The 27,579-nt window shown below is 39.3% G+C and overlaps 1 protein-coding gene across 3 annotated transcripts in view; it reads left to right on the forward strand.

Moving 5' to 3' along the window:
* The window catches only part of NKAIN2 (sodium/potassium transporting ATPase interacting 2), a 561,621-nt gene that overhangs the window by 224,229 nt on the left and 309,813 nt on the right, over positions 1-27,579 (forward strand). For all 3 annotated transcript variants that reach the window (XM_075748025.1, XM_075748023.1, XM_075748024.1), the window contains exon 2: positions 22,765-22,902. In XM_075748025.1, the coding sequence (XP_075604140.1) occupies positions 22,765-22,902 (138 nt within the window). The remainder of the gene's footprint in view (positions 1-22,764; positions 22,903-27,579) is intronic.

Raw genomic sequence — 27,579 nt, forward strand, 5'->3', positions numbered from 1 at the left:
TCATAATACAGTGTATCTTTTAAGTATATAAATTAACATTGTACATGAAATTTGGAATTCTGTCTGAGGTGCAAACCTTGTCTTGATATGCTAAGTATGGCTTTCTGAAGCATGAAGCTGTCTCTGTAAAGTGTCCTTGAAAAGTCACTCAGAAAAATTTGCCATCTTAACAACAGAAAATACAGAAAAAGAAAAAAAAAAGAAAAAGAAAAAAATAACTTCTCAATGGAAACTAAGGCTGATGGAGGGAAACTAGTTTGGCACAGGGTGAGTTAATATAGAGTGGCAAGGGGAGGAGGAGGAATGAAATTGGAGTGATATAGCTTGGCAAGTGCCTGTCCCTCCAGGACTCTGAACAAGAGGTATTTGCTTCTAGATGACTGATTTAAAAAGCCTGATGACATTCTTTAATGTTTCTTAAAGCACCATCATCGTCTTTTGCACAACAGTTATAGTCTTAAAACTAAAAGAAAACTTGCACATAAGGTGCTTTCAGTTCTCTTATGAAACTGGTATAAATAGCTTATATGTATACATTGTGATGTGATGTATTGTTTTTGATCAATGCTACCTAAAACATTTACTTCACACATGCATTTCCTGTATTTCTTAATTGCTTACATTTTTTTTCCTAATACACTATTTTCCCTAAAATAATATTGTAAATTTTGCAAAGTGATGGCTAGGCAAAGAGGAAAGACCCTGAATTAGTGGCATCATTGAAGGCAAGTCTGCAAGACCAGAAGGGAATTCAATAGCTACCTTTTTTTCCTGATCTCCTTATGGCCACAGTACCTATCACTCAGTGCATACGTGACTCAGAACTACCACAGAGTAATCTCATCTTTTCCTCAGGTCATTGCTGGGAGCCCTGGGAAAAGAGGGGACATACAGAGTGTATATGAAGATTGAGGGTTATCATTAGTATCTGGACATATTGCTGGACAATCAGAAGGTCATAAAGGACAGGGCAAGGAGCAAGGCTATTGTGGCAGTGGTGGTTTAAGGATAGTGGTTTAGATGACCTGACCATCACTACTGCCCATCAGATTTAATGTCTACATATGAATCCTTTTGCTCCAGGTCAGAGAAGTCATATTGAAATGCCTGGGTTTCACTGGGGCAGCAATGTGTCACAAAGAAACCTGGGCTGTAAGTGTCAATGCAGCAATGGGCTAAAGGATGTATCAATACATCTTCTGTGCTTGCTAAAGCCGTAGGTTAGGCCTGCTTTAGAAAACTCCAAGATAAGGATGTTTTGGTTACCCTTTTTCAAACCTATGTAGTAAAATAAAATAGATTTTATGGATTAGGAGACTATTTCTGAAATGCTTGGCTGAGGGCTTACCAAAGGTTCATTGGCATTGAAATACAATTACACAATGACCTTATTTCAACAAAAGTTATTAAAAAGTTGACATTTTTACTTTATGCAAAATGTATACCAGAGAAAAAAACTTAAGCCTTTGGGTTTTTTTGGTTTTTTTCCCCTGTTGATCACAGGAAATATTCAGAACTGAAACTTGTTTTCATGATGTGTCATTCCAAACCATTGACCCTTTTTTTCACTGTGAGGTATTTTCTTCATCAGTGAAGGGGAAAAAAATTTTTTTAAAAATCTGTTCTCTTCAGAAGAAGAGCAAGACAACAGGCTTTCTTCTGTTCCCTTTTCAGATGTTAGGTTAATTTTGTTGCTCCATTTTCAGGAAGAGCAGAGACAATAACATCCACAGTATGAGAATTACAATTATCCTCATTCTTGCAATTCTGCAAGTTGTTAGAGCGATCTGTATCCAAAGAAATAAACTGTAAAACCTATTCAGAAAATCTTTTTCCAAAGGAGCTATTTCAAATCCAGAAACTTCAGTCTGTAAAGAAAATCACCACAAAATTATCTAATTGTTATGCTACAGATTTCTTTTTATCTCAGCTCTTTTATCAGTTTGTGAGCTTGCTTTTTTATTTTGTTTTGTAGCAGTACCATTTTCAATCTCTTCTTGTCTTTTCTCCTTGAAGAGTAATACTCATCCACAGTTTGACCTTTTGCCAAAGAGCTTTGTAGACTATAAACCCTTTTCTCTCCCTCCTACTTTCTCCAGAGTGATAGCTCTCTGGGAAATGTATTGCTTCCTTCCCAGGCTATCAGGACTAATCCAGTCAGGGATCCCCACTCCTTACTAAGACGTATGGAAGGCGCTGCAGGCATTTAAGCTGGAATGTACTTCACCCTATTGACAGTTTCTTGGTTTGGCATGTGGGAACGATCATTGATTTATCTCGTTCAATGTTCTGCCTCTGGCAGTGGCTTATAACACACGATGCCAAAAAAAGGAGATCATACACATGGCACCTGAACAATTGGGTTATTCTGAGTGAAGTAGGATGAATTGATTCTTTCAACTTGGATGTGAATATTTTTTTCAATTATTTTCTTAACTGATGTATCTGTGACTGCAACATGCCTGAGAGTCCCTTGGCTGATGTTCCTTTGTCTCAAATAGAAAAGGTGGAGAGCTGGCCCTATGTGGTGACATGGGGTATTCTGGGGAAAGCCAGATACAAGACACAGGGTGATATTCAAACAGAGCCCATCCTCCATGCAAAGCACTGGGAGCCGAGCATCCTTGTCAGAGTCCTTCACGATCGCAGCATTGGTATGAAAAGCACTTCTGGCCAGTTAGGTTAGAAAGATCACCAGTGCCTAGTATGTTGAAATTCATCACAGGTAGGACAGGTTAAAGAAAGGAAGCATCCAGATCCCTTTTTCTTTGGGATATATTTAAAGATACCAGGCTTTATCTGTAATAAAATATCTGACCAGAAGAAAAATGCTGTTAGCTGTTAACATGTCTGTATTTGAAAACATTTCGTGATTTCATACAGCTGCACCTAAAAAGATATCCAAAACTAGACTAATAATTTGTGAGCACTGCACACAGTAATCACATATGGATATTTCTGATTGCAAATTGAAGGTTGTTTTATGTTTACATACAAGTCAGATTTTGATTTTGGCTTTATTTCTGTTATTTAATCTTGTCATTTGGGGCCTTTAGGAGATAACATGGCATCATGTTTTCAAATGTCAGAGACAGGGGTATTTTTTTTAGCTGGAGGTTGGGGGGTTTTTTGAGGGTGGAGAGAGATGGGCTTAGGACTTGACTAATTAAAAGTGATTTGTTTTCATGATCTGGATGAAGTGTTTTTGCCAGATGCCTAAGATACCTCTGAGATTCAGGCAGAATTTTGTCACATCATCCAGGAAATCCTTATCAAAACACAGCTTGGATCTCTGGCGGCACTGGGTGTGTGGTTTGATAAGTGAGTCCCATTTTCTTGTCTGCACACCAGTCCTTTGTAGCAGAGGGCATTTATTAAGGAAACAGATGGGGAAACATCAGTTATCTTTTGTGCCTTCTGTTTTCTATAAAGGCCAGCAAGACAAGGCAAGCTCAACCAAAATAATTGAAGGCTTTGTAGAATAAGTCAGGTAAGTCAGGGGAGAATAGATTCACTACAGCTCCAACAGCGGTATAGTTCCTGATAAAACAAAGTGGTTTTCATGTAGGTTGGTAAAACAGCTCAAATTTTGAAAAGACAGAGACTTTATTTTTCAAAGAAATTTTGATCAATGAAATTACTTTGTACTGATACAGACTGTTGTGCTAAGTATACATGTAACTGGTATAAACCAATTCTGAAAAAAAGTTATTTAAAAATTGAGGGCCTCAGAGGTGGTGAATGAGCACCTGCAGTTTTTATGGACTTCCACAGATATGGCCAATAATTCTAAAAATCCTAAGAAAGTTATCTTTAATCAGAATTATGATCATTAAGAGCAATATTTTTGGTCCAATAATTAGCTTCAGTACTAACTTGGTGTCCTGGTTTCAGCTAAGAGGGTTAATTTTCTTCATAGTAGCTAGTGTGGGGCTATGTTTTGGATTTGTGCTGGAAACAGCGTTGAAAATATAGAGATGTTTTTGTTCTGTGGACTTATTGTTGAGCAGTGTTTACACGGGGCCAAGGCCTTTGCTGTTTCTTGCACTGCCCTGCCAGCGGGATGGCTGGGGGTGCACAAGGAGTTGGGAGGAGACACAGACAGGACAGGTGACCCAAACTGACCAAAGGGATATTCCACACCATATGACGTCATGCTCAGTTTATAAGAGGTTTGGGGAAGAGGAGGGACGGGAGGGCGGTGGCATTCGGAATGATGGCGTTTGCCTTCCCAAGTAACCATTACGCGTGCTGGAGCCCTGCTTTCCTGGAGATGGCTGAACACCTGCCTGCCCATGGGAAGTGGGGAATGAATTCCTTGCTTTGCTTTGCTTGTGTGCATAGCATTTGCTTTACCTATTGAACTGTCTTTACCTCTACCCACGAGTTTTCTCACTTTAACTTTTCCAATTCTCTCCCCCATCCCGATGGGGGGGGAGTGAGCAAGCGGCTGCGTGGTGCTCAGCTACCAGCTGGGGTAAAACCACGACACTTGGGTCTAATATGTTTACATTTTCTTAGTTTTGTGATGGGTTAACCATGGCCAGCTGCCAGATGCTCACCCTGCTGTTCTCACTCCCCTTACTCAACAGGAAAGGGGCAGAAAATAAAATGAAGAAGCTCTTAGGCTATTTCTCACACTTCTTTTCCCTCATTCATTGCTCCCGGTCAGTGTTTTGCCTTTCCTTACACACACTTTCCCTGAGGAACCACCATCTTGGCTGCAGGTCTCAGCTGTGCCCTGTGGTGGATCCTCTGGAGCTGGCTGGAATTGGCCGTGTCTGGCACGGGGCAGCCCCAGCCTCCCCTCACAGAGGCTGCCCTGCGGGTGGCATTTGCACAAATGTTGGTGCAAAAAAAAGAATTTTTTTTTTTTCTACACTGTTTGTATATTGGTTCGTATTATTTTGACTATGTTGTGATATCTGATGGTGTTATGCCTCAGACAATATTATTAGGTTGCCTGCTATGGTAGTCATAATATCTAGATACAAGTAGAATTATTTTTCACGTTGCCTACATTAATGACCCAAATGGCTAAAAACCACAGAGATAAGAAGCTCAGATTTGCAAGTCCATATTAGACATGTACATAAGTAACCTTTTTTGCAAGTACTGTCAACCTAGTTCAGCTTACATCCATGTTTGCTGGCTTTAAATAACAGGAAAAGAAGTTTGATTCCTTACCTACTTTCTGTGTCTAGATCTCTGTCTTTTTTTATCATTACCTGTTTGCCATTGGTATCACTGTTGCTTTCCAAGGCAATGAAATTGTCGTATCATAGCTATAATAATGCAGTTTATCTATAGGCTTCTGATACCAACTGGCTGCGTACTGCTTGCATTTTATGTTATCTCTAGTCATTTCCCTTTGTGGATTCACAACAAGAAGAAAGTGCTGTAATTGTGGTTTGAAGGTCTCTTAAAAATAATCTTTTTTATTTTTATTTTTTTCTTCTTCTAAGAAGACACGTCTTGTGTAGTATAATGTAATTGTAGAAGGTCGAGGAACTTAGAACTCACAGCTACCTGCATCTCAAGGAAACTGTGCAAAGTCCTAGCTAGATGATACAGGGAGGAAACTCCTTTATCCAACCTGTTTGCCACCATCGTTGGCTTAAAAATAAATGGCTCATTCATGTTCTGTGGCCCACAGCAAATGAATTGCTAGTTTAGGTATGGAAAGCTTCAAGGTGGAGATTAAGTGTTTAGGAGGACTTACAAGGCTAGTTAGCAACAAAGTCTTGTGTGCCTTGCCCACCACTCATTATTTCAGTTACCCCTGCTATTTTCAAATCAGAACTCAAATTTCTTATGCTTAGTGTAAGCTAAACATCATTACCCGAATTTGCTATCCTTTACCAATACTGCCAACTTCACCTTCCATTTTATAACTTAATAAGGTGCAGCTATTTTACTGGCCACCATTCAGTGGTTGGCAGGTGGCTGATGAAGCACTCAGTGGAGTTTTCCATCTGCTGTGCCGTTCTTCCTATCCAGGCTTCATAAGTGTGTGTTTTCACATGTGTTTTCTCCTCAAAGATTACACTTTAAGCTTGTAAAAGACTTTTTCTGTCTTGTGCTCCAGCTTGCGTGATGTTGCACTAATCTGCCATATCTAAGTGATGTTTTTTTAATTTGAAAATACACTTAGGGATCTGTTTTTATTGCAGCAACTGTTTTGAGTGGGGGTATATCCTGTAGCAGTTACCATATGTGTCACCTCTTGGTGCTGTGCCAGCTAGTGTTCATCCCGTTAAAGGGCTAATTAAAATCAGGAAGTGTTCATATTTTGGACGCCTTTAAAACATGAGGAACACCATCACCTTATTATTAATGTACCTTACAGTCACATTTTTTCATGGCAGACATTATTAGAGCCAGGTGATAATACGGGTACCATGTTTATTAGAAACAGATGGCTCTCTCCTTCGGATTCTTGATAAGGAAAGGAAATTGCCACTTAACAGTTGTCTTCAGTGCAAGCAAAGGCTGTGTACTTCACTGGTTAGGACTCTCTGCAGGACTGAAGATGTCAGCTATTCTCCATGCTGGAGTATTCAACTATTGTTTGGGTGAATTTTGGTAGGTCTGTATCCTTCTCGTTCTTCAGGTCCTTATTTTTAAAATGAAGATAGTGGTGTTTTGTGTCCTTTTGCAAAAATCTTTGGATAAAAGGCACAGTAATGGACTTATGGATTTATTTATTTATTTAGGCTTGCTAATGACCACAGAGTAACAAAACAATTGAAGAGGAATAGCTGAGTAGGATCAGCACATCAATACCTCTCCCGGGATAGACAAAAGTTACATGTCCTAAAGAACAGATAAATTCAAACTGGTGCCAAGATTTCTTGTAGCCTCATTTTATCCTGAAATACTTGACTTGTGCCTCAGTTTTGTCCACCTCATTTGCCCCCCTGTATCTTGACATGTAAGTGGAGCCTTTTACAGTATTTTTCAAAATTTTGGAACTAGTGGTGTTCAACATCAAGGTTATGTAACACGTGTAATGAGATTAAAATGGAAATGAATGGATAAGGAGTTGTGAATAAAGGAAGTGGTTTCCTTTTATACTCTCCTAATTCTTGGTCTTTCCCACTAGAGAGCGGCTTTTTATGGGACCTGAGAAGAGACTACTGTCCTGCAGTGTTACTGAAATTTAAAGTGGGGATGTCTCTGAAATGATCATGTTTAAAAGGAATTTTATAAATAAGTTTAGGCAACATGATTTTAGATCATATTGGTTTTGTTCCTGACCCAATTTAAATCTTAACACTTTCAAAAGTCTGAAGGCATAATATTCTGTGACTTAAGCATAAGTATACATATTCTTGTAAGCTGTCAGTGGGCAGCATTTTAGTATGATTTGTGATTTTGCAGTAATTTCTTTGCAATTTAAATTGAAAAAAACTCTGTGAGCTGCTTCAAATGGAAGATAAAAAAATCCAAATTAGATGAGAACAAAAGATCACCTAACCACAGAAACTTGCCTCAAGCGGCAGCCATTAGCAGTTTCCTAGTGAACAGTGCAGGACCCTGTACAGCTTGGCCATTCCTTCAATTTACCCTCTCGGGTTTCAGCAGTTGGTAATTATGAGACTTCTTAAACCAAAGGCTGTGGCCAGACCATTGTTTTTAGCTGCTCTCAATGGACTAATTTTCCAAAAGATTCTCTTTTATTTTTTTTTTTCTTAAACACAAAAGCCTGTGGCAATATTTTTCGTAGTTTCATTCTTCACCCTGTGAAAAAATATTTCTTTTTTCTTTTTTGTTTTCAGTTTTTCTCACATCATGGGTATCCAGCTGCCTCTATTGCTAATACTAGAAGAAATAATAAAACTTGTTCCCTACTTATTTGCTTTATATCATCTTTGATTTTAAAGACTTTTTCATATCCCCCTACAGCTCTCTCTTTTCTGACTTTGAGTCCTAATTGATTTAGTCTGTCCTCAGTAGAAATCCTCCACCATTCTGATCATCCCTGTTATATTTCTTTGCACATTCGCAGTTTTACTGTGTCTGCTAGTGCAAGTGTGGTGCTCTTTCTGACAGTGCAGTTCTCTATTTCATTGCCCACTCTTTCCTAATGATTTCTAATATTTCCAGTGTGTTTATCATCAAGCTAACATTTTATGCTAACTATCTGGAATAACTTTATAATTTCCTGAGTAGTAATAGTTAATTTAGAACCATTCACTGTGTATGTTAAACATTCTTTCCCAGGGAGGTACATCATTTTGTATTTATCAGGAATTTATTTCATCTGCCATTTTGATGCCTAGTCGTTCAGTGTTGTGATATCCTTTGAAACAATTTGCTGTCAATTTTAATATTGTCTGCCTTGAAAATTTGGATAGTCAGAAAACTTCAGCACTTCCACACATAACCTCTTCTTGCAGCATGCTTTCTTCAAGTGTTCAGTATTGCCAAAGCATTATGAAAGCACAGGTATACTGGGAAGGTTCGGTTGCTGATTCTTAACATCTTTCAGCAAAAGTAGTGTTGGTTCTTCCACAACAAATTAGATTCATCAAAATATTTTCTGTCTAACCTATTTGTAGTCTGCAATATAGGAAGAGAAGAAACTGGTTGAATAGCATTTGACCAAATTTATACTCCATCACGCTGTTGATAGGACACTAGCTGGTGTCACCTCTGGTTCCTGATCTCCTTTTATGAGGGTGGAAGAGAAAGTCCAGTGTGTAAAAATGCTGAAAACTAATATTTACCTTTAAAGACTTTTCACTTTACAGATTAAGATGATACACAGAATAAAATATTCAGAAACATTTAAATAAGACAGAAACCTCATAATTAGAGAATGTCAATGAAATCTACAGTTCCGAGTGACTTCGTATTGAAATCAGGATTTAAATACCGCCTATGTGTGTTACCCTGAAATTACAAGATTTTGTCTGAATCCCACGGGGAGTTTGTGGCAGTCCCTGGAACAGCATACAACCTGGCAGTTTATTCAGGTTTAACTCTTTTAGATTAAATGGATGGATCAGATTCAGTTTGTCTCACTTGGGTACCTGCACATAGTCAAACCAAATCTCCCTCTGGAGGCCTTCAGAGACAGATTCTTTCTTTGAGTATATCAGAAATTTGGTGGAGGTTCAACGCCTAAAACATAGACAGAAATTAGTTTTCTAAATTAGGCAGATTGGACGTTTCCTCTGCTTTCTAAATAGAAGTTATGACTGTGATGGGCCAGTGTCTTCTTTCCTAGGAAAGTAGTATCATTACATGGGGAAGGTTTATTTGCTCAACTGTAAGGGTTTTACATCCATGTATGTGGTGAAACCTACTTCTGGGCAAGGGATGAAGGAAGACACTTGATTGCAGTTTAGCAACACCCACCAGAGCAGGGAAGGCAGTCTCACCTAGGGGAGGGCAGCTATGCAGGAAGCATTGTTCCTACTCGAGCTTCTCACACAGCGAGAACATGAACATCACTTCAAAAATATCATAGGCACTGACAGCCATTGGCAGCTCTGGGCAGAAATCGGTTGGCACTTTGGTTAGTTGCCCACAATACAAAGCTGTCTTTACACTGGAGTTTTACTTTTTGACATGATTTTCTTTGTATGGTGAGATAAACTAAGGGAAAAATTGATGACTAGTTTTTAATTCGTATTTTCCCAGATGTGCACAAGCTTTATCTGTTCCTTTCTTCTCTCCGATGTAGAACTACCTGTCAATAGCAAGGCATTTTGAATGGGCATTGATCCTTTCTTTCCTTGGCTGCAGTAACAGAGCAGCAGGGGTGAAAGAGCTTGACTCTGCTTTGGTTATTTTTTACCGCTCAGAAAGAAGGCAGTTCTCATTAATGTAAGCTCCTTTTCCACCTAACTATTCTATATTTGCCAGGGAGGTCAGTTACCTGTATCTTCATTGTAAATGAAGTTCTAATCAGTATGTCATCAGGCTAGAGATAAACCACCGGGTAAACCATTACACCAGTCAAAACAGTGCCATGCCACACAAAGCAGGAACCAGCAGGTGCAGCATTCATTGCACAAAGGTATGCTCTTGCTTTAGCATGAAGCAGCACACACAATATTATCAGATTATCTTTTCTTGAGTTAAAAATGCCCTCTCTAGAGAGGGCACCTATACCACTAAGAAACGTGCAGACATTTGGTGTTGCGTAAATGTTATTTTTTCCTATTGTTTCATCAATAATAGGAATCCGCTTGGAAAAAGACATTGCTGTTACCCTCAAATAATTGTTTTAACAGCTACTGTCTAGCAAGGGTTAGAAAGTCAGCAGACATGCATCATTTAAAACACTGACTAATATGATTATAGGAAGAAAGCCCCACTGTTTGATTTTTTACAATCTTGTGTAAGATAGCGTATGTTATGAAATTAAATTGAACACTGTTAGCCTTCCTCTCCCAGTCTAATCCACACTAAATTGGCCAAAACCAATTATCAACACCTCTTTTTTGACAGGTCATGATTGGATAGATTATTGTTTTTTGTATAATTCGAGGAGGTCATTTACTAACAAGCCAGAGCATTTAAAATGTCTAGATTCAAGCAGCTAACCTAAAATTGTCAACTCTTTATTTTTTTATTTTTTTTCTATTTTGCTAGGCACTGTAGAAGAGTCTGGCTCAGGCAATTTAATTTGCCTTTCATAGTCTATCGCAAGGCTCATGATTATTTCTTACAACAAAATATTCAGTGCAACAAATTAGTAGATTCTGCTATGTTGGTTGGGCTGTATTCCAATTCCTGTCTTAGTGATGCTGGCTGCCTTCAGTACTGCCAGCACAATAATTATTGCTGAGTTTTCTAGACCTCATCAAACGAGCAAGGTGATCACCCCCTTGGAACAGCTGGGGATATGAGGTATGGAAAAGTGGAAAGAAATTGCTGTAACTCTGTGTTATCATGCCAGCAAGTGCCACTTGAATGATGGCAGCTACTGGCAGGGGTAGGGCTCTGCTGGAGGAGAGCTTGCAGCAGTTCTAGATTATAGCTTTCGCTGCTTCCAAAGAGAATTGCTGTGGCCACTGAGTTAAAGAAAGCAAATTGGAAGGTGGAGAAAATGAAGATTTGAAGGCAAATGTAGAAGGGAAGATGATGATTTGTGACAATGAAGCAATTTTTGGTTTACTATATGTGATTGGCTCTTTTATGAAGCAAAAAACTTCCACAAACACCATAATGCTATGCAGGTTTGTTAGGCAGCCCTCTCCAGTCTTTGTCACATAATTAAGGTACCAACTGGTGTCAGCAAACTGATGTCATTCTTGTTCCAATACGGAGAAGTATACTAGTATTTATCAGTATTTTACCATAAGAAGTACAGAAGCAAAGTTAAAATATCTTATTTTAGATATTTAACAATATTGTCATCATCAAAATACCTGCTGAGAAACTGCTACTGTGCTTGAGTGCATATTTTGGATAAACAAATGGGTTTAATCCCGGACACTCAAAACTAACCTTTACACAAAATAAACAGCCAGTAAAAATCAGAGTTTAGCCTCAAATTAGTTGATGTAAATTATCTCCATGTAAATCAGAGAAACATTATTGACTGCAGTAAACATTTATGCAAATAAGGACCATTATATCCCTCTTTAGTATCTCTGTTTCCTTTCCTGTTTCTCTCTTTTGTTTGAATATTTTAATTTTGATCTGACTATATTTTTTTTTCTGGACAATCTACTCACAAAGAAATGGAATATTTTGACACCATTCTGATCCCTGAGATACAGTAGCACCTATTAGCACTATAGAATATAGCAAGCATTCATCATGTGGGTTTAGTCTTTTATCAGAGCTTTGCATCTATCCTTTCCCTTGTCCCTCACATTTTTAACTTTTCAGTCTTAACAGACTGGGAGTAGAGCTTTATGATTCACTATCTCTTAAACCAGTGCTTTACTATAGTAGTCCATTTTTCATTATTTGTTACCTTGTAGTTTGATAAGGCTTGGCTGCAAACAGATAATATTTCAGAAACAATGTACGTAATAGAAGGAGGTATTTGTATGCATACATGAATTGGCATACTAAAAAAGAGGTCAACATACATTATTGCTACATTAGTCATTATAGACTAGTTTTTTATTTGTGAGATTTGCCATCAGGGCTAGGGAAAAGGAATGGCCAGTCCGCCTTTTAATTTTATTATAGCTTTGATGTTGGAAGAGGCAAAAGAATGACACTGTCATTACACTACACATGTAATCTGTACTGCTTATCTTACAGAAGTTGTGCTTTCCTGGGGCAGGTGATGGGGTTTATATTTCTTTAAAACAGAAAGTTTAGGGTTCTACTCACTTAAAAATATTGTTTCATAAAAACAGAAGAAAATTTCCTGTTTTCCTTCAAATGTTTAATGGGATCTTTTTGAGGGCAATGTGTGACTGACTTATGCTAGATGTCCACAGGGCTTGGAATGGGGACCCTTACCCCAATTGCCCAATGACCTAGGGTTTTTCTGTAATGACTATGACAGCATAGTGTTTCCCGTGCTGCCTTTGTGTATATATATACATATATAGTCATATTCCAAAGCAGATTGAATACAAACAGTGAAATATTGAAAATTGCTGCAAATTGGCTGGCTCTAATTGATATCTCTTCAGTTGAATCAACAATCTTGAACTAGCCTATGAGACTGCTCCATTTTCTTTACAAAAAAAAAAAAAAGCTTCACCCTTAGGATAGAAATTTCTGTTTGTGGAACTGGGTTGTAGAGAGCAACCAGTGTTCCCCAGTTGTGATTGAAATTAAAGGTGCTGGACCTGGGTCACTGGGCATCTGAAAGATGGGATTTGAGACCTTGTGCTTGTCCCTGGGACTCTGGTGCAGAAAGCAGATGACAAGTCTGATGCTTAAGGTAGCCATGTTGCAGAAAAGTTGCATTGCTGCTTCCAGCACTACGTGGAGTTCCCTAAAGACTAATGGCTTTATACACAGGTAGTAGGCAAAGTTTAGCAGCTACAAACTTTCCTGACTATAACTGATGTCAATTATCTCTCTTCCATAAAGTGGTCTGCATAGTTTAAATGTCAGTTTTCAGGTTCTGCCAAGGCATGAAAATGTAGTAGGTGCTTCACATACTCTATATAAGAATAATGAATATTCTAGCTGGAGCATCTTAAGAGAGATTTCTGTAAGGTCAGACATAGTCAGCATCCTGCTTATCCAGGTTTAGTTGTGGAATGAGTGACCACAAAGCAAGGAGCCCTCTGTGCCATACAGTTCTGATGTGGATTAGTTGTCATTTTCTCTCTTCTTTGTGGACACTTATATGTCTCTGTTGTGGTTTAACCCCAGCCAGTAACCAAGCACCACGCAGCCGCTCGCTCACCCCTTCCCCCCACAAGGGGATGAGGAGGAGAATCAAAAAACTCCCTCATAGGTTTAGATAAAGACAGTTTAATAGGATAACAAAGGAAGATAATAATCATAACAACAGCAGCAGCAGCAGCAACAACAAGAAGTGATGCACAAATGCAATTGCTCACCACATGTGGAAGAAAAAAAAAAAACCCCAATGCCCAGTCTGTTTCTGAGCAGTGATCCCAACTCCCGGCCAGCTTCCCCAGTTCTGTCCGGAGCGTGACATTCTACGGTGGGGAATATCCCTCTGGCCAGGCTGGGTCAGCTGTCCTGGCTGTGCTCTCCCAGCTCCCTGTGCACCTGGCAGAGCGTGGAAACCTGAAAAGTCCTTGACTTGGTGCAGACACTACAACTACCGAGCAACAACTAAAAACATCAGTGTGTTATCAACATTATTCTCATCCTAAATCCAAAACACAGCACTATACCGGTTACGAGAAAGAAAATTAACTCTATCTCAGGGGAAACCAAGAGTCTGAATAAAAGTAAAACCTCAATAGTGACTCTAGATTGGCTATTTTCACCTGATATAGTCCTCTGATACAAAATGCCCAGTTCTTATTATCACAAGACTCAGTCCTGATGAGATAGTGAATGATCCCTGCCAAAACTACTCAAAATGATTTGGCTAATGAGGTTTCTTACAGGTGTACCTTTCCCGTTGAGGACGAGAGACTAATTTTTTGTTGTTGTTAGAAGGTAATTTTTTTTGAAGTATTAAGCCACATTATATTTTTGGCTGAAGAAACATACACAGAGGATAGTTTCACTACCTCAAGTTAAGATACCCTAGATACATCCTCTTGTCAACTCCCTAACAGTATTATCACATCTTTGCTGAGTTTACAAATGTAATATACCGTAATTTGAATCACTGTGTAGAAATTAGTTGTATCTTTGTGAATGAAAGTGAGACCTGGTTTATTGTCAAATATTTCCATAAAGACAGAAACAATTTGAAAGTATTAGATAAGGCTAATTTTTCTGAATGCTCTCTGAATGCTTGATTTTGCCTTCAGGCTTTACTGCAGGCAAATTCAGATTGTGCAATTATAAAATATTATTAAAGCTTAATTCAAAAGTATTTTTATGTTCAGAACTGGCTCAAGGCTTCTCAGTAGTGTCAGTAAAATTGAATTTTGCCACCTTAAAGTTGAGGTGTGGGAGCCAGGGCTTTGATGCTTTTTCTAGAAGAAGGATGCGAAGGAGAGAGAGAGGAACAGGGTTAGGCAGAGAGGTGGAAGGGAGTCCCTGAGAGATCGGTCTTGGTCTTCCCATTGTCAATGGCAGAATGGGAGAAGATGGAGCTGAACAGAGTTTAAAACTATTCCTCCCAGTGGTCACTAATCCATCTATCATGATCCCTCCTTTGGCCAAAGTCACAGCTAGCCTGTCTGCAGAGCTTTGACATAAGCAAAATAGGCATCAAACCCAAGACTGTGCTCATGACCTACCTGACTTTGTACCAGGTAGCTGTATGAAGCTAGCAATGCAGAGCACTGCCTCCAGTAAAGGCTAGGTTCCCAGTATGTTTAAGTGGTTTTGTTAATCCTTGATCCTATCTTAAGCTTGCACCAGTAACCTGGCACAGGTTTTGTAGCAGGGTGCTATAGCTGGGGCAGGCACTATGTTGCTATACTGCTTCCAGTCCCAAGCTGGCACGCAAAGAGGCATCAGCCGTGTCTGCCCTGCGCTCTCTGGTTTCAGAAGCATTGTGGGAAGAGGCAGCCCTCACATCTCTGCCCCTGTGATAAAGGTCTGCGTTCACCAAGTCTGTAAATCTGGCCTTCTAAAAGTAAAAATCACATCTAAGCAAGTATATTAAACTGTTCTTAGATTTTCTATCTTCTGTGACTAATGCTTTGTTAGTAAAGATGTTTTTTAGGGTTTTTTTGTGCCTGCAGCTCATCTGATTCTGAATGTTCCTAAAAACCAGAAGGGCAGGCTTTACTAAATGTATATTACACTCCTAGCCGGGACCTGACAGCTGAGTATTTTGTGTTATAACATTACCTTGGTTTTAAGGTAAAAATGAACCTCATAGCTTTACCCAGTTTATCAGTTTGAGTCTGAATCACTTTTGTGCACATTCAATCCTTATATTCCTGGTTTTGGTGGAGTGCAAATGCATCATATTAAAATAGTGCAGAAGTTGTTATTACAAATGTTCATGAACAGGAAATAAAATACTTGACAGGGATTAAAACTCTTAGCACCTCTAAGTTTTTATTACTTAAGTACATCCTATAGCTGAAATACTGACTTCACGATATGTAGCCTCATGGGTAGAACAGTTTACATGAGACTGATTTTTCAAATTTTCTTTCAGGCATGCAAAAGGATTTGGTTCTGATACATAGGTAGGTCTTGTTACTGTTGGCCAGCCAGAAATAAACTGTTGGCCAGCCAGAAATAAGAAACTCTGTAGTCTTAAAACATATACACATACAAAAACAGAGACACAAAGAATTTAATGTAACATGATGTTAAGATTTGTGATCTAAATTGTAGCATGAACCTAAGAGCCCAACCCATTTAAGCTAGTCATTGTGATCAGGTGTGCAGTTGTATATAAAACTTTGCTCTGAAGACAAATGAATGAACTGAAATACTCTTCTGGTTTCAAGAATATTGAAATCCACTATACCTCACCAATTCTGCATTTTTCTTGTTAAGTTGTTAACAAAGGTGAATTTGGTCTTCTAGAGTAAAAAAAAAAAAAACTATAGACAACTGAGACACAATTATCTCTACAGCTCTGTGTACCTATAAAAAATGTTGCCATGAATTCAAGTATTTGCTCCAGGTTTCAAAATTTTACATGTCTTAAGTGCAGCACTTATTTAATTACATTTTTATCATAATTCTAGCAATATGATTGCTATAAGGTTATTCTAAAAAGAATTTTGGGAAGTACTGTTAAAAATAGCAAATCATTCAGTGTAAAATTAGGGACTTCCCCCATTTTTCTCCATTATCTCTTTAAAGGATATCAATATTTCATAATTTGTGCGGAGAAAGTATTTTGCAAGAATAAAACTTGTTGATCAAGCATTTTGCCAGCAATTTCCTCTCTTTTTTCTGCCTGCTCACACAGGAGGTGACTCTTTCAGGGAAGTACTTGGAAGGCAGGGTTTTGATTTTGTTATTGTTTGAGTCACTGCGTCTCCATGTATGTATGTTGGAGTCAAAATGTTTTTAAATTGTGAATATAATACCCTGAAGATATGTTCAGTGCACAGTAAATCATTTTTATTTAAGCAAACTGTTGTCTTCAGCAGCTCAGCTTTAACTAGAATCTTTCTTATTTTCATGTCATGAGTAATAATAACTGAAGTGTTATTTAGATAACAGTTCTGCTTCTCATTACTACATAACTGAAATCTTACTGTAGAAAGCTTGTATTTACTAGGTTTTTATTATTACTATGTTCAGTTGGAGAAGGCAGCAGCTGAGACTTAGAATACACTCTGTACCTATGGAGAGCCCTGTTGTCCTCAGTAGGTCACAGCAGAAATCCACTTGTACACAATACAATGCAAGGATGTGGTCCTACAAAGGATTTTTAAAAACTATGATTACCTTCTTATCAAGAGCAGTGAAGGCCTATTCCTTCTCTCAGCAGTATCAAAAGGATTAAGTACAGGGGCTTAGTATTATATATGTGATTCCTTTAAGGAACCAATGGACAAGTGGAAACTATTTTTTTCTTGATTTTAACTTGTATTACCTGTGCTTGTGATGGTTTTTATTAGGTGTGCTGAGAACACCATTGTGTCCACAGGTGTTCACAGAACTTCATTTTAGCTTTGCCTTTCTTAAAAAAAAAAAAAAAAAAAAAAAAAAAAAAATCTTTTTTTTCTTTCCCTGCTGTCTTGCAGTAAAGGACTTGACTCTACATGCACGTGCACACTTGCAGATGTGTAGGTGTATTTTGTATGGATTTGACTTTCAAAATATTATTCTGTTCTTCTGCTGGGTAGCTGTGGAGAATTTGTTGAGTAACTGGGCCCTCTATCTCAGCATACTCTCTGAAATTTTGATGAAAAATTAAATGAATCTCTCTAAGGAATGGCACAAATATATGCATTCTGCCTCAGAATGATGGAAGTTTATTTATGGGTTTAAGCTGAAGGAGGGTCGATTTAGATTAAATGTTAGAAAGAAATTCTTTACTGTGAGAGTGGTGAGGCATTGGAACAGGTTGCCCAGAGAAGCTGTGGATGCCCCCTCCCTGGCAGTGTTCAAGGCCAGGGTGGATGGGGCTTTGGGCAACGTGGTCTAGTGGAGGGTGTCCCTGCCCATGGCAGGGGGGTTGGAACTAGATGGGCTTTGAGGTCTCTTCCAACCCAAACCATTCTGTGATTCTGTAAGTGCTGGGGATGTTCTATGTGATGCAGGTAGGCTTTAGCATTAGACTTCTTTCATAAGCCACAGGCTCAAAATACTTGTGTTTATTGGGCTCTTTTTAACTTTCTATGCTATAGAAACAAGAAGTGAAATTCATTAAAAAACTATACGTCTAACTTAAAAACAATCAAAGGATTAGAAGCTGTGGGCATCTGATGCAACACAATTGAGCTGAGGGGACTTAATGAGTTACTGATTAGAGCTTAATTTCTGTAGCTCATTCTTAGCCTGCACCACTCATGATATAAACCACGGTTGCTTAATTCTCCTTCACTGCGATTTAAGCTAATTCTTCTTCCTTTGGAGTGAACCGAGAGCCTGTTAGCATGGCTCAGCTGGTGAGTCCATCAGCTGAGTGTGACCCTGGCCCAGGACCAGCGTACGGGGTGCCTCTGTGCTGCGTGCGCTGCCCACGGGCCCTGGCTGGCAGGGGCCATACGTACCCGCTTGTATGCCTGTGCCTGCATGCACTTTAATTTATAGCAATGCAAAGTTTTGATTCGGTAGCATTGTGAAATAGTCGTGGTTGAGTTTCTTCTCAAGGAGCTTTCTGAGGAAAGGCACTTTGTCATTTTCCATTTTGGAGTTTCTGTTATAAATCATCTTTTGACTAGTTTCTCCTTTGTGGTTCTGTCTGAAATTTTAGTCCAATCATATACTTTAAGAATCATTTCAAAATGGTTTTCTTTATCCTCTGGAAATTCGATTCTTAGATCCCTGAAGGTCAGTAACACTGTTAACCTATTAACAACCAGTTTCTGACAAGAATCTGGAAATAGTTTGAGCTATTCCAACTTGACAGTGTACAGACTGATATTATTTTGTATTTATTTTTAAAACAGTTAGCAGAAGACTGGAAAAAAAATACATTAATAAAAATGGTTCTTAATTATAGTAAATATACTTAACTCTTCTATAATTTTTTCAGTGATTACATAAGATAATCTGTCCATGATATTTTATTTATTTGGAAGCCTAAGATGATGATGTGGTGGATGTCTATTTTCTAACATTAGGAACTGACTCTCCATAACCCTACACTTTGGGTTCACTGCATTAGTAAAATGGAGTTGAATTAAAACATATTTTTCTTTTCTTACCATAGTGTACTTTTTCATCCAAAGCATCCATTTTTCTTCTTTCCTGTTCTTATTTTAAAGTCTTGTTTCCAGAAGAAGAAGAAAGAAAATGGACAATTCTTTATCTATTCCTAGACTTTAAAGATTAATATTGCTTTGTCAGACCTTTTCTCTCTGTAGTGTTCTTGAAACATCATTAAACTTTTGAAGCTGGTGGATATAATTTGGAGAAAGAAGTGCAGTTGTTTAACTGAAAATTTCAGGTTTTTACAGTAAAGGGGAAAAAAAATCTTTCAAAATCAGGGCTATATTTTCTCTTGCTTTGTAAGGAAATCCCTTAGGATTCTGGCATCTGTGGAAGAGGAGGAAGCTACATAATGCTGTTTTTAATAGATTTTGTCAGTACTTTGTCCTACTTTTCACTTTTCCCCTTTTAGAAACACAGACCCTTGACGTGGTTTAGGCCCAGCCGGCAGCTGAGCACCACGTGGCTGCTCACTCCTTCCCCAGCATGATGGGGAGGAGAAGTTAACAAAAGGCTTGGGTCGAGATAAGGACAGGGAGAGATCACTCACTAATTATCATCACAAGCAAAACAGACTGAACTTAGAAAAAGGGATTCATCTAATTTATTACTAAACAGAATAGAGCAATGAAAAAAAAAATCAAGCCTTAAAACACCTCCCCCCACCCCTCCCACCTTCCCAGGCTCAACTTCACTCCCTGCTTCAACCTCCTCCCTGCCTCAGCGGCAGGGGGGGGGGGGAAATGGGGGGAGGGGGATGGGGGTTGCGGTCAGTGCAGCGCACGTTGTTTCTGCCACTTTGTTGTCCTCGGGGGGAGGACTCCTCTCATCGCTCCCCTGCTCCAAAATAGAGTCTCTCCCACGGGCTACAGTCCTTCCCAAACTGCTCCGGCGTGGTCTCTTCCATGGGGTGCAGACCTTTAGGAGAAAACTGTTCCAGCATGGGTCTCCCATGGGGTCACAAGTCCTGCCACCAAAACCTGGCCTGGCGTGGGCTCCCCTCTCCACGGGTCTACTGGTCTGGACAGGGACTTGCTTCAGCCTGGGCTTCCCATGGGCCACAGCCTCCCTCGGGTGCCTCCACCTGCTCCAGCGTAGGGTCCTCCACGGGCTGCAGGTGGAATCTCTACACCCCCTCATCCTCCCTCCATGGGCTGCAGGGGAACAGCCTGCTTCACCATGGTCTTCACCACGGGCTGCAGGGGGATCTTGCTCCGGTGTCTGGAGCGCCGCCGCCTCCTCCTCCCCCCTCCTGCACTGACCTTGATGTTACATCTTCACACTCTTTCCCCCTCCAGATGCAAAAAAAACTTCCCCCCTTCTTAAATATGTTATCACAGAGGCACTGATTGGCTTGGCCTTGGCCAGGGGCGGGCCCATCTTGGAGCTGGCTGGCATTGGCTTTATCAGACACTGTGGAAGCTTCTAGAAGCTCCTCACAGGAGCCACCCCTATAGCCCATGCCCCCACCTGCTACCAAAACCTTGCCACACAAACCCAACACAACCCTATAGATTTTTTCTTTTTTTTTTTTTTTTTTTTTTTGGAGTAACTGCATGCAGTAAGTCCATATTGTTTTTCTGTTTGATGTGGGTTGTTTTTATTTTCTCTGCACCTTAATCTCTTCAGGAAGTGGGAATATAGACCTAGTTATGTCCTATATTCGCCATTTGATAAATCTGTGATGCACCTTGCTGCAGTAGTCTGATCTTCTAAGAAACAGTAGCTGCATTTCTGCAGCATTTTATCTCTGCACAGCCTACCAGAACACTGATATTTCACATATACAGTAGTCCCCACAGACAGCTGATTCCTCAGGGTGACAGGAGAAGGTCTAATAGCAAGTCTTCCTATGGCAAACGTGAGGTAGATACACAGGGACAGAGGTGGTGCAAACTTGTCTGCTTGTTCTGCACAGCTGATATTTACCCACTGCCTTGTGTGCCATGTTTTCTGGTAGGTCGCCCACCAGAATTTTCAACATGGCCACAAAATCGGAGGGAGCAGTTGCTTGGTACTGAAGAAATTTCTAGACACACACACACAAAAAAAAAAGTACATTAGCATGTGGGAAGTGAAGATTAGCACAGAATAACTATTTGTCCAACACAGCCCCATAAACAACTTGTGCTGGAACTACTGTCTCTTTCACAAAAAACCCCCCCACAACCAAACCAAACCAAACCATGCTTGATGCATGACACTGCAGTTTCCTTTCAACCTAAAGTTGCAGCAGGAATATTAGGTTTTCTTCTTTTTATATAATTAACTACTGTGCTGCAATTTTCATCTGTAATTGGCTTACTTAAATGTATGATTTCCTACTGGTTGAATGATTTGCGTCATCCCTTGTATTTTTTGCTTGCTGAATCCCTACTGTTACTATACTAGAAGCTTGTACAGTCTAGACTCTTTTTGCTACTGCTTGGCTATTGTCATTTACTCTTTGTTCAGCTGATGAAAATAACAGCTCTGTGCTCAGAGCAAGTATTTTCCCTTTGTTACCTGTTTAACAGCACTTAAGGTGTAGCAGGTCTTTTGCTGATACCCCAACAGACTTCACACAGACCTGCATAACACTGCTTTATGCCACATGTTGGTCTTTTATATATAAATGTCTATGTTAGTAGTCAAGGAAATATTTCTTAATGATAAACTTAGGAGCACAAGGAGTCTGAAAATTCATGAAGTTCCTTATACAGCTTGGTCTTCCTTTTCTTCCTTCATCACATTGTCACCATTAGAATATTATGTCTTGGGATTCTGGGAACTCTTCTATGATGCTGCTTTGCTAGGGAGAGTTGAGGGATAGCACAAATCGGCTCATTAAGATCTTGGATAATGTAGGACCAGAGACTTTTTCTGACAATAAATCTGTAAAATAAAAAGTTAGGCAAAATACCAAGACTGGCTATCAGTTGGATGCATTGTGTGAAGGGAATCTTTGTTGTAGAGAGAAATGCAGTGTTTGACATGAAACCCTGAACTTTCAAATCCAAAATGATATGGCTTACAAACTTCCCCAGGGTTATTTTGAGAATCCCTGTCGTAAAGTTCAACATATGCCAGTAAGTACTATATAATTAACACCCTTTACATTTGCAATGCTGGTATAAGTGTAGGCTGTCTTTTTAATGGCAAGTTTTCTTACTTAATTTCAAAAAGAAAGTGTTGGTGTGGCAGTGGACTGAGGCATGAAAAACTCACATAGCTATATCATGCAAGAACAGTGGTGAACAGTAGTTAATTACTCATTTAGTACTTGATCTCAAAAGGTGTTATTTTTTTTTGAATGAGTATGTGGCAGATACACCTAATTCAGTTAATCCACAGCATAATATAAATTGAATAAATAGTCACCCGTGATTTAATGAGCCCACTGACAGGATAGCTGGGGATAGAGGGAAGAGAAAAAATCAGAAGGTAGGGAAATAAAGGAAGTAAAGACACAGGACTAGGCCGAAGGATGGTGTTTGTGCTAGGAAACAAAGTAGCTGAGAAGTTGTCATAAGCCTGCGGCTTGCTTTCAGCACCAGTATCCTAGAACATTAGAGTATTTGCTAGTGTATATAACAAAATGATTTGTGTTTCTCCTCCTCCAAACATCCCATCCTAGTGAACAGTTCAGTATCTCAGTAGAATTGCCCGCATGAATATTTTAGCTAACTGAATATAACTCCGTAAACTGTCAGTGAGAAATGCAGCTTTCATTAACACAAGAAGGTGAAACATTGCAAACTTATTTCATTTTGCTGCTGACTGAAGTATTTTTTTAACTCAGGGTAATTATCTTGGGTATGAGAAAGGGAAATGCCCTAACAGATGTTTTCTGGTCTGTTCTAATCTATTTGTGCTTTTGCTTTTTAATCTTAGGTTTCTGTGCTGGAGAGGCAGATATTTGACTTCCTTGGTTATCAGTGGGCACCCATCCTGGCAAATTTTATACACATTATTATAGTCATACTTGGCTTATTTGGAACCATCCAGTATAGACCTCGTTACATAACAGGAGTGAGTATTTTCTTTTATTTACTTATTTTGATGTGCATGTAAAAGAAAAAAAACCAACTTTCCAAACTCTGTTGCTTATAAATCAAATCAAGATCTTATCTTGGTTTAACTTTCTTCTGTAATATTTTACATTTACTTATTATGCTTTTGAGATAACTGCAATAATTAAGTGGTAACAACCTACAAAAGTTGAAAGTCAATATGATCACAAACTACATGACAATAAGAACTTTCAAGTGAAATCAGTTTAAAGAATTACAGCACCCTCAGAATTACAGGGATTTAGAGCTAGAATAAATGCTAGCCATAACTTTCCTAGATACACTGGAACTCCCCAACAGATAATTGATTTATTATAGCTACTTGTTATTAACCATCGTTGCTGGAGTGCCTATCTGTTATGTATATCCCTCCTAGAAATTCTAGTCCAAGTTGAAAATGAAGTATGAGAAAATGGTAGGAAATGCAGGTTTGATGGTTGCTGACTGAGGGCTCCAGAAGAAAAGTAAGGATTTGGACCTTTATACTTTTAATCCATTTCTTTTCATTATTCAACTACCCCTCGTACACAGAGTCAGTATTGCTGTACTCTCTGATACAATAAGGTATTAATGAAATCCTCATTTCGTACTCCGCGTTTGGTTTTTCCTCCATTTGTAGGTCTATAAAGACTGAATAGCAAATCTGAAAGCCATCATTCAGAACATCTTTTGTTAGAAATAGATATGCATAACAACATTTATATCAAAATTGACTGCTAATTCAGTTAAAACTTGTATACTTTTCAGAGACAGACAGCAGTCGAAAAGATTTGCCCGTACACAACCGTATTTTCACATCAAAAGAAAATAACTCCTCTGAATCTGTACCCGCTTCTGCAAAGTCTGTTTCCTTTTATGCTGTTCCCTCATATACCGGTAATCACTCAAGAGATTGGAACATTTTGCTACCATCCCTGTCGCAGTAGTGTGATGCTAACATTAACACTTGTTTCTATCTCTGTGATTTCCTGTATGTAGAAATTGTGCATCCACATGCATAATGTCTTTATGTGTGCACACAATTTAATATATTCCACAACATATATTGTCAACATTGAAAAATATATTGCAAACCTTAAATATGCAAAGTGTTTCCTTCAAGTCACAACTCTGGGAGTCGCATGAATGTGAACTGGAGTTTTCTTCTTCTGTTTCTTGTGCTTTGACCGGTACAAAGGGCTTCAAAATAAATAAATAAATAAATTTTAAAAAAGAACAAACAAAATTCAAGCAAGTGTCAGTTAAATAAAAAGAGTAAAAAGTTTCATCTCAAGACTATTCCAAGGCATAAAACCAAGCATGAGTATAAAATGCTTAGCTGAGCTAAACAAAAAAGCTAGATTTAAATGACCTTTTCAATAGGAGTACAGAAAATTACCTGCTACAATGATGACTACATTGTGAATGGGGAGGAATACCAGCCTTCTAAATAAGTACCAGTCACATGAGTTTCTGGCTGATACTGTTTGTGCCACACCATCCTACTAAATTTCCCACATATCTTTTCTTAGAACTCCTCCTCCCCCTCTCACTGTATGGCCCATCTGGCTTTGTGAGTTTGCCTCCCTGCATCCTCTTATTAAATTGGATAGAACCAATCTAAGATCAAATTGTTTGTCTTGCTCAGATTTTATAATAGACATTTGAATCTGCCATCTATCTGAGACTGCTTAGATAAGGAAACGATGAAACTTTTATCCTTTATGTAGTTGGATCAACAGAGCAGTGTTGCGGTTTTTTCATTTCTAGTGCTGCTCTCTTTGGAGAGTATGTAAAGTCAGGATGAGGGAAATGGTACTGGTCACTGGAGGGAGAAAGAAGGGAACTGCATCATTTTCTTCAGTTCTACTGGGCCCAGAACAGGCACCTTGTTGAAGCTGGGCAAAACTCAGTGGTGTCATCTGACATCAGTAGTAAAGCTATGAGTTCAAAGGCAAGAAGACAGCCAACAGTCTATAAGCCTGCAAGTGTGTAGCTATGAGGTTTTCAGGCGAGTGGATGTAAAAACTCAGACTTCAATAGATTCTGCAAGGGTCAATCTATCTTGAGTGGACCCTATAGGACCCTTAATCCACAATCACGTTAATACCTCAAGTATAGCTTGCTTCAACAAGACTATAATATATTTCCTTTTTACAGTGCATGCTTCATAAAGGATATCACAAAAATCTTTTCCAGAGGTTGTGAATCATAGGTTAAAGAGAGCAGTGAGGTTTTTAGGTGAGATTTAAAGAAATGATTCAGTGGCTTAGGGAAAAGAGGAAAGAAGGTTGAGACAGATGGGATGCGACAAGTGAAAGCATGTCCTTGAACTTACAAGAGTAATGGGGAAGTTTAGAAGTGAGTGAGGGGAATAGGTGACTGTGTGGTTTCAGGCCTTGGAAAATAGTTCAAATTACATGGGATGCAGGAGTTATGGTGGACAAAGAGGACAAGAAATTGAAGTTTAATATTACCAGAGGGATTAATCTTAATATAGGTTCAGCAAGAACACATTCACTTTTGCTTGTAAACCTAAACCATTAACCAATAAATGACCAATTGATGCAGGAGGTGAAACATCTGTTCTGAGGGTGGGAATGAGTGTCTGTTCAAAGATGTCTTTTCAAAAGATAATAATTAAGCCATTTTTTTTGTGAAAACAATAATGATAAAAGGACTGCTTAACAGCTTTATGCTGAAACAGAGAATAAAATTTCAGTAGGAACAAAGGTTAGCCAGTGTAATGACTGAGATGTAAATGTGTTTTTTTGGCAGCGCTATCATAGGATCCATCAATGCAAATGCCTGAGGTAATACCAATGCAAATTATTAAGGGTTCTGGAAAGAGGCAATGCTTTTCACTTGTAGGGCTCTGCCTGGAGGAAGTTCAGTTTCTCCTCATTCCTTCCATAGCAGGATTCCAGCTGTGCTGGTATGCTCAGTGCATATTCTTCACTCTACTGTGGATTATTTGTCATCTGACTAGTCTAGTGACCTTCTACAACAGAGTAACTGCATCAGTAGACAAGGGAAGAGCTATGCATGTAATCTATCTAGACTTCTGTAAGGCTTTCGATATGGTCCTCCACAACATTCTGGCTGCTGAATTGGAGAGAAATGAGTCTGACAGATGGACTGTTAGATGAGTACAGAAGTAGCTGGGTGGCCACATCCAAAGAGTTATACTCTATGGCTCAATGTCTAAGTGGAAACCAGTAACAACTGGTGTCCTTCAGGCATCCATACTGGGACAAATAGTATTTAATATCTTAATCAATGACATAGATAATGGGATTGAGTGCGCCCTCAGCAAATTTGCTGATGACACCAAGCTGAGTGATGCAGTTAATTTGCTAGAGGGAAGGGCTGTTGTCCAGAGGGACCTTGACAGCCTTGAGGAGTGGGACCATGTGAACCTCATGAAGTTCAATGAGGACAAGTGCAAGGTCCTTCATCTGGGTTGGGGCAATCCCTGATATCAATACAGACTGAGGGATAAATGGACTGAAAGCAGGCCTGAGGAGAAGGACTTGGAGGTGTTGGTTGATGAGAAGCTCAACATGACTTGGCAATATGCACCTGCAACCCAGAAAGCCAACCATGTCCTGGGCTGCATAGAAAGGTGACCAGTAGGTTGAGGGAGGTGAGTCTCCCCCTTTAGTCTCCTGAGACCTGGAGTACTGCATTCAGCTCTGGGGCCCCCAGTACAAGAAAGACATGGACCTGTTAGAGCAGGTCCAGAGGAGGGCCATGAAAAGTCACAGGACCGGAGCATCTCTCCTATGAAGACAGGCTGAGAGAGTTGGCATTGTTCAGCCTCGAGAAGCGAAGGCTCTGTGGAGACCCTACAGCAGCCTTTAAATATATAAAGGGGACTTATAAGAAAGATGGAGAAAGACTTTTTACCAGGGCCTGTAGTGACAGGACAAGGGACAATAGGTTTAAACTGAAAGAGGGTAGGTTTAGATTGAACATAGGAAGAAAATTTTTACAATGAGGGTGGTGAGGCACTGGAACAGGTTGCCCAGAGAAACTGTGGATACCCCGTCCCTGGAAGTATTCAAGGCCAGGCTGGATGGGGCTTTGAGCAATCTGATCTAGTGAAAGGTGTCTCTGCCCATGGCAGAAGGGGTGGACTAGATGGTCTTTAAAGGTCCCTTCTGACCAAACCATTCTGTGATTCTATTATTCTGTGAAAGAAAGAGAGTAAGGAAATGCCACTGAATGAATCAATGTTTTCTTGTCCCTACATTACGGAAAACTTTGGCAATCTCATTCTACCGTTCTCTTTAACATTTCTAGAAAGTATTCTCAGAATATATAGGAAGGACAGAAACTCCCATTTATACTGAATGTAACTCTCTTCTCCGAACAGAGGAATCCATCCGACAAGTGAGGCCCAACTTGTGGTTCTCCAGTGCTACAGATGTAGCACTGTAAAATTAAATACTTTGTTTCTTGACTGCTACGGGAAGAAGATAGAGGAATGTCTAGTGGAGCTTGACAGTGACATAGATGAATAGAGAAAAACTTTGAAGTGATTTATGAAATATAAGAATTTGAGGAAAAATCATGTCTGGGAGGTAGATTCCACCATAATTTTTGCTGCTTGCTTGTACCTTCTAGTCCTGTTATATTTACTTTGTCTAGAATT

Source organism: Balearica regulorum, chromosome 3, assembly GCF_011004875.1.
Source record: "Balearica regulorum gibbericeps isolate bBalReg1 chromosome 3, bBalReg1.pri, whole genome shotgun sequence".
NCBI classification, from domain to species: Eukaryota; Metazoa; Chordata; class Aves; order Gruiformes; family Gruidae; genus Balearica; species Balearica regulorum.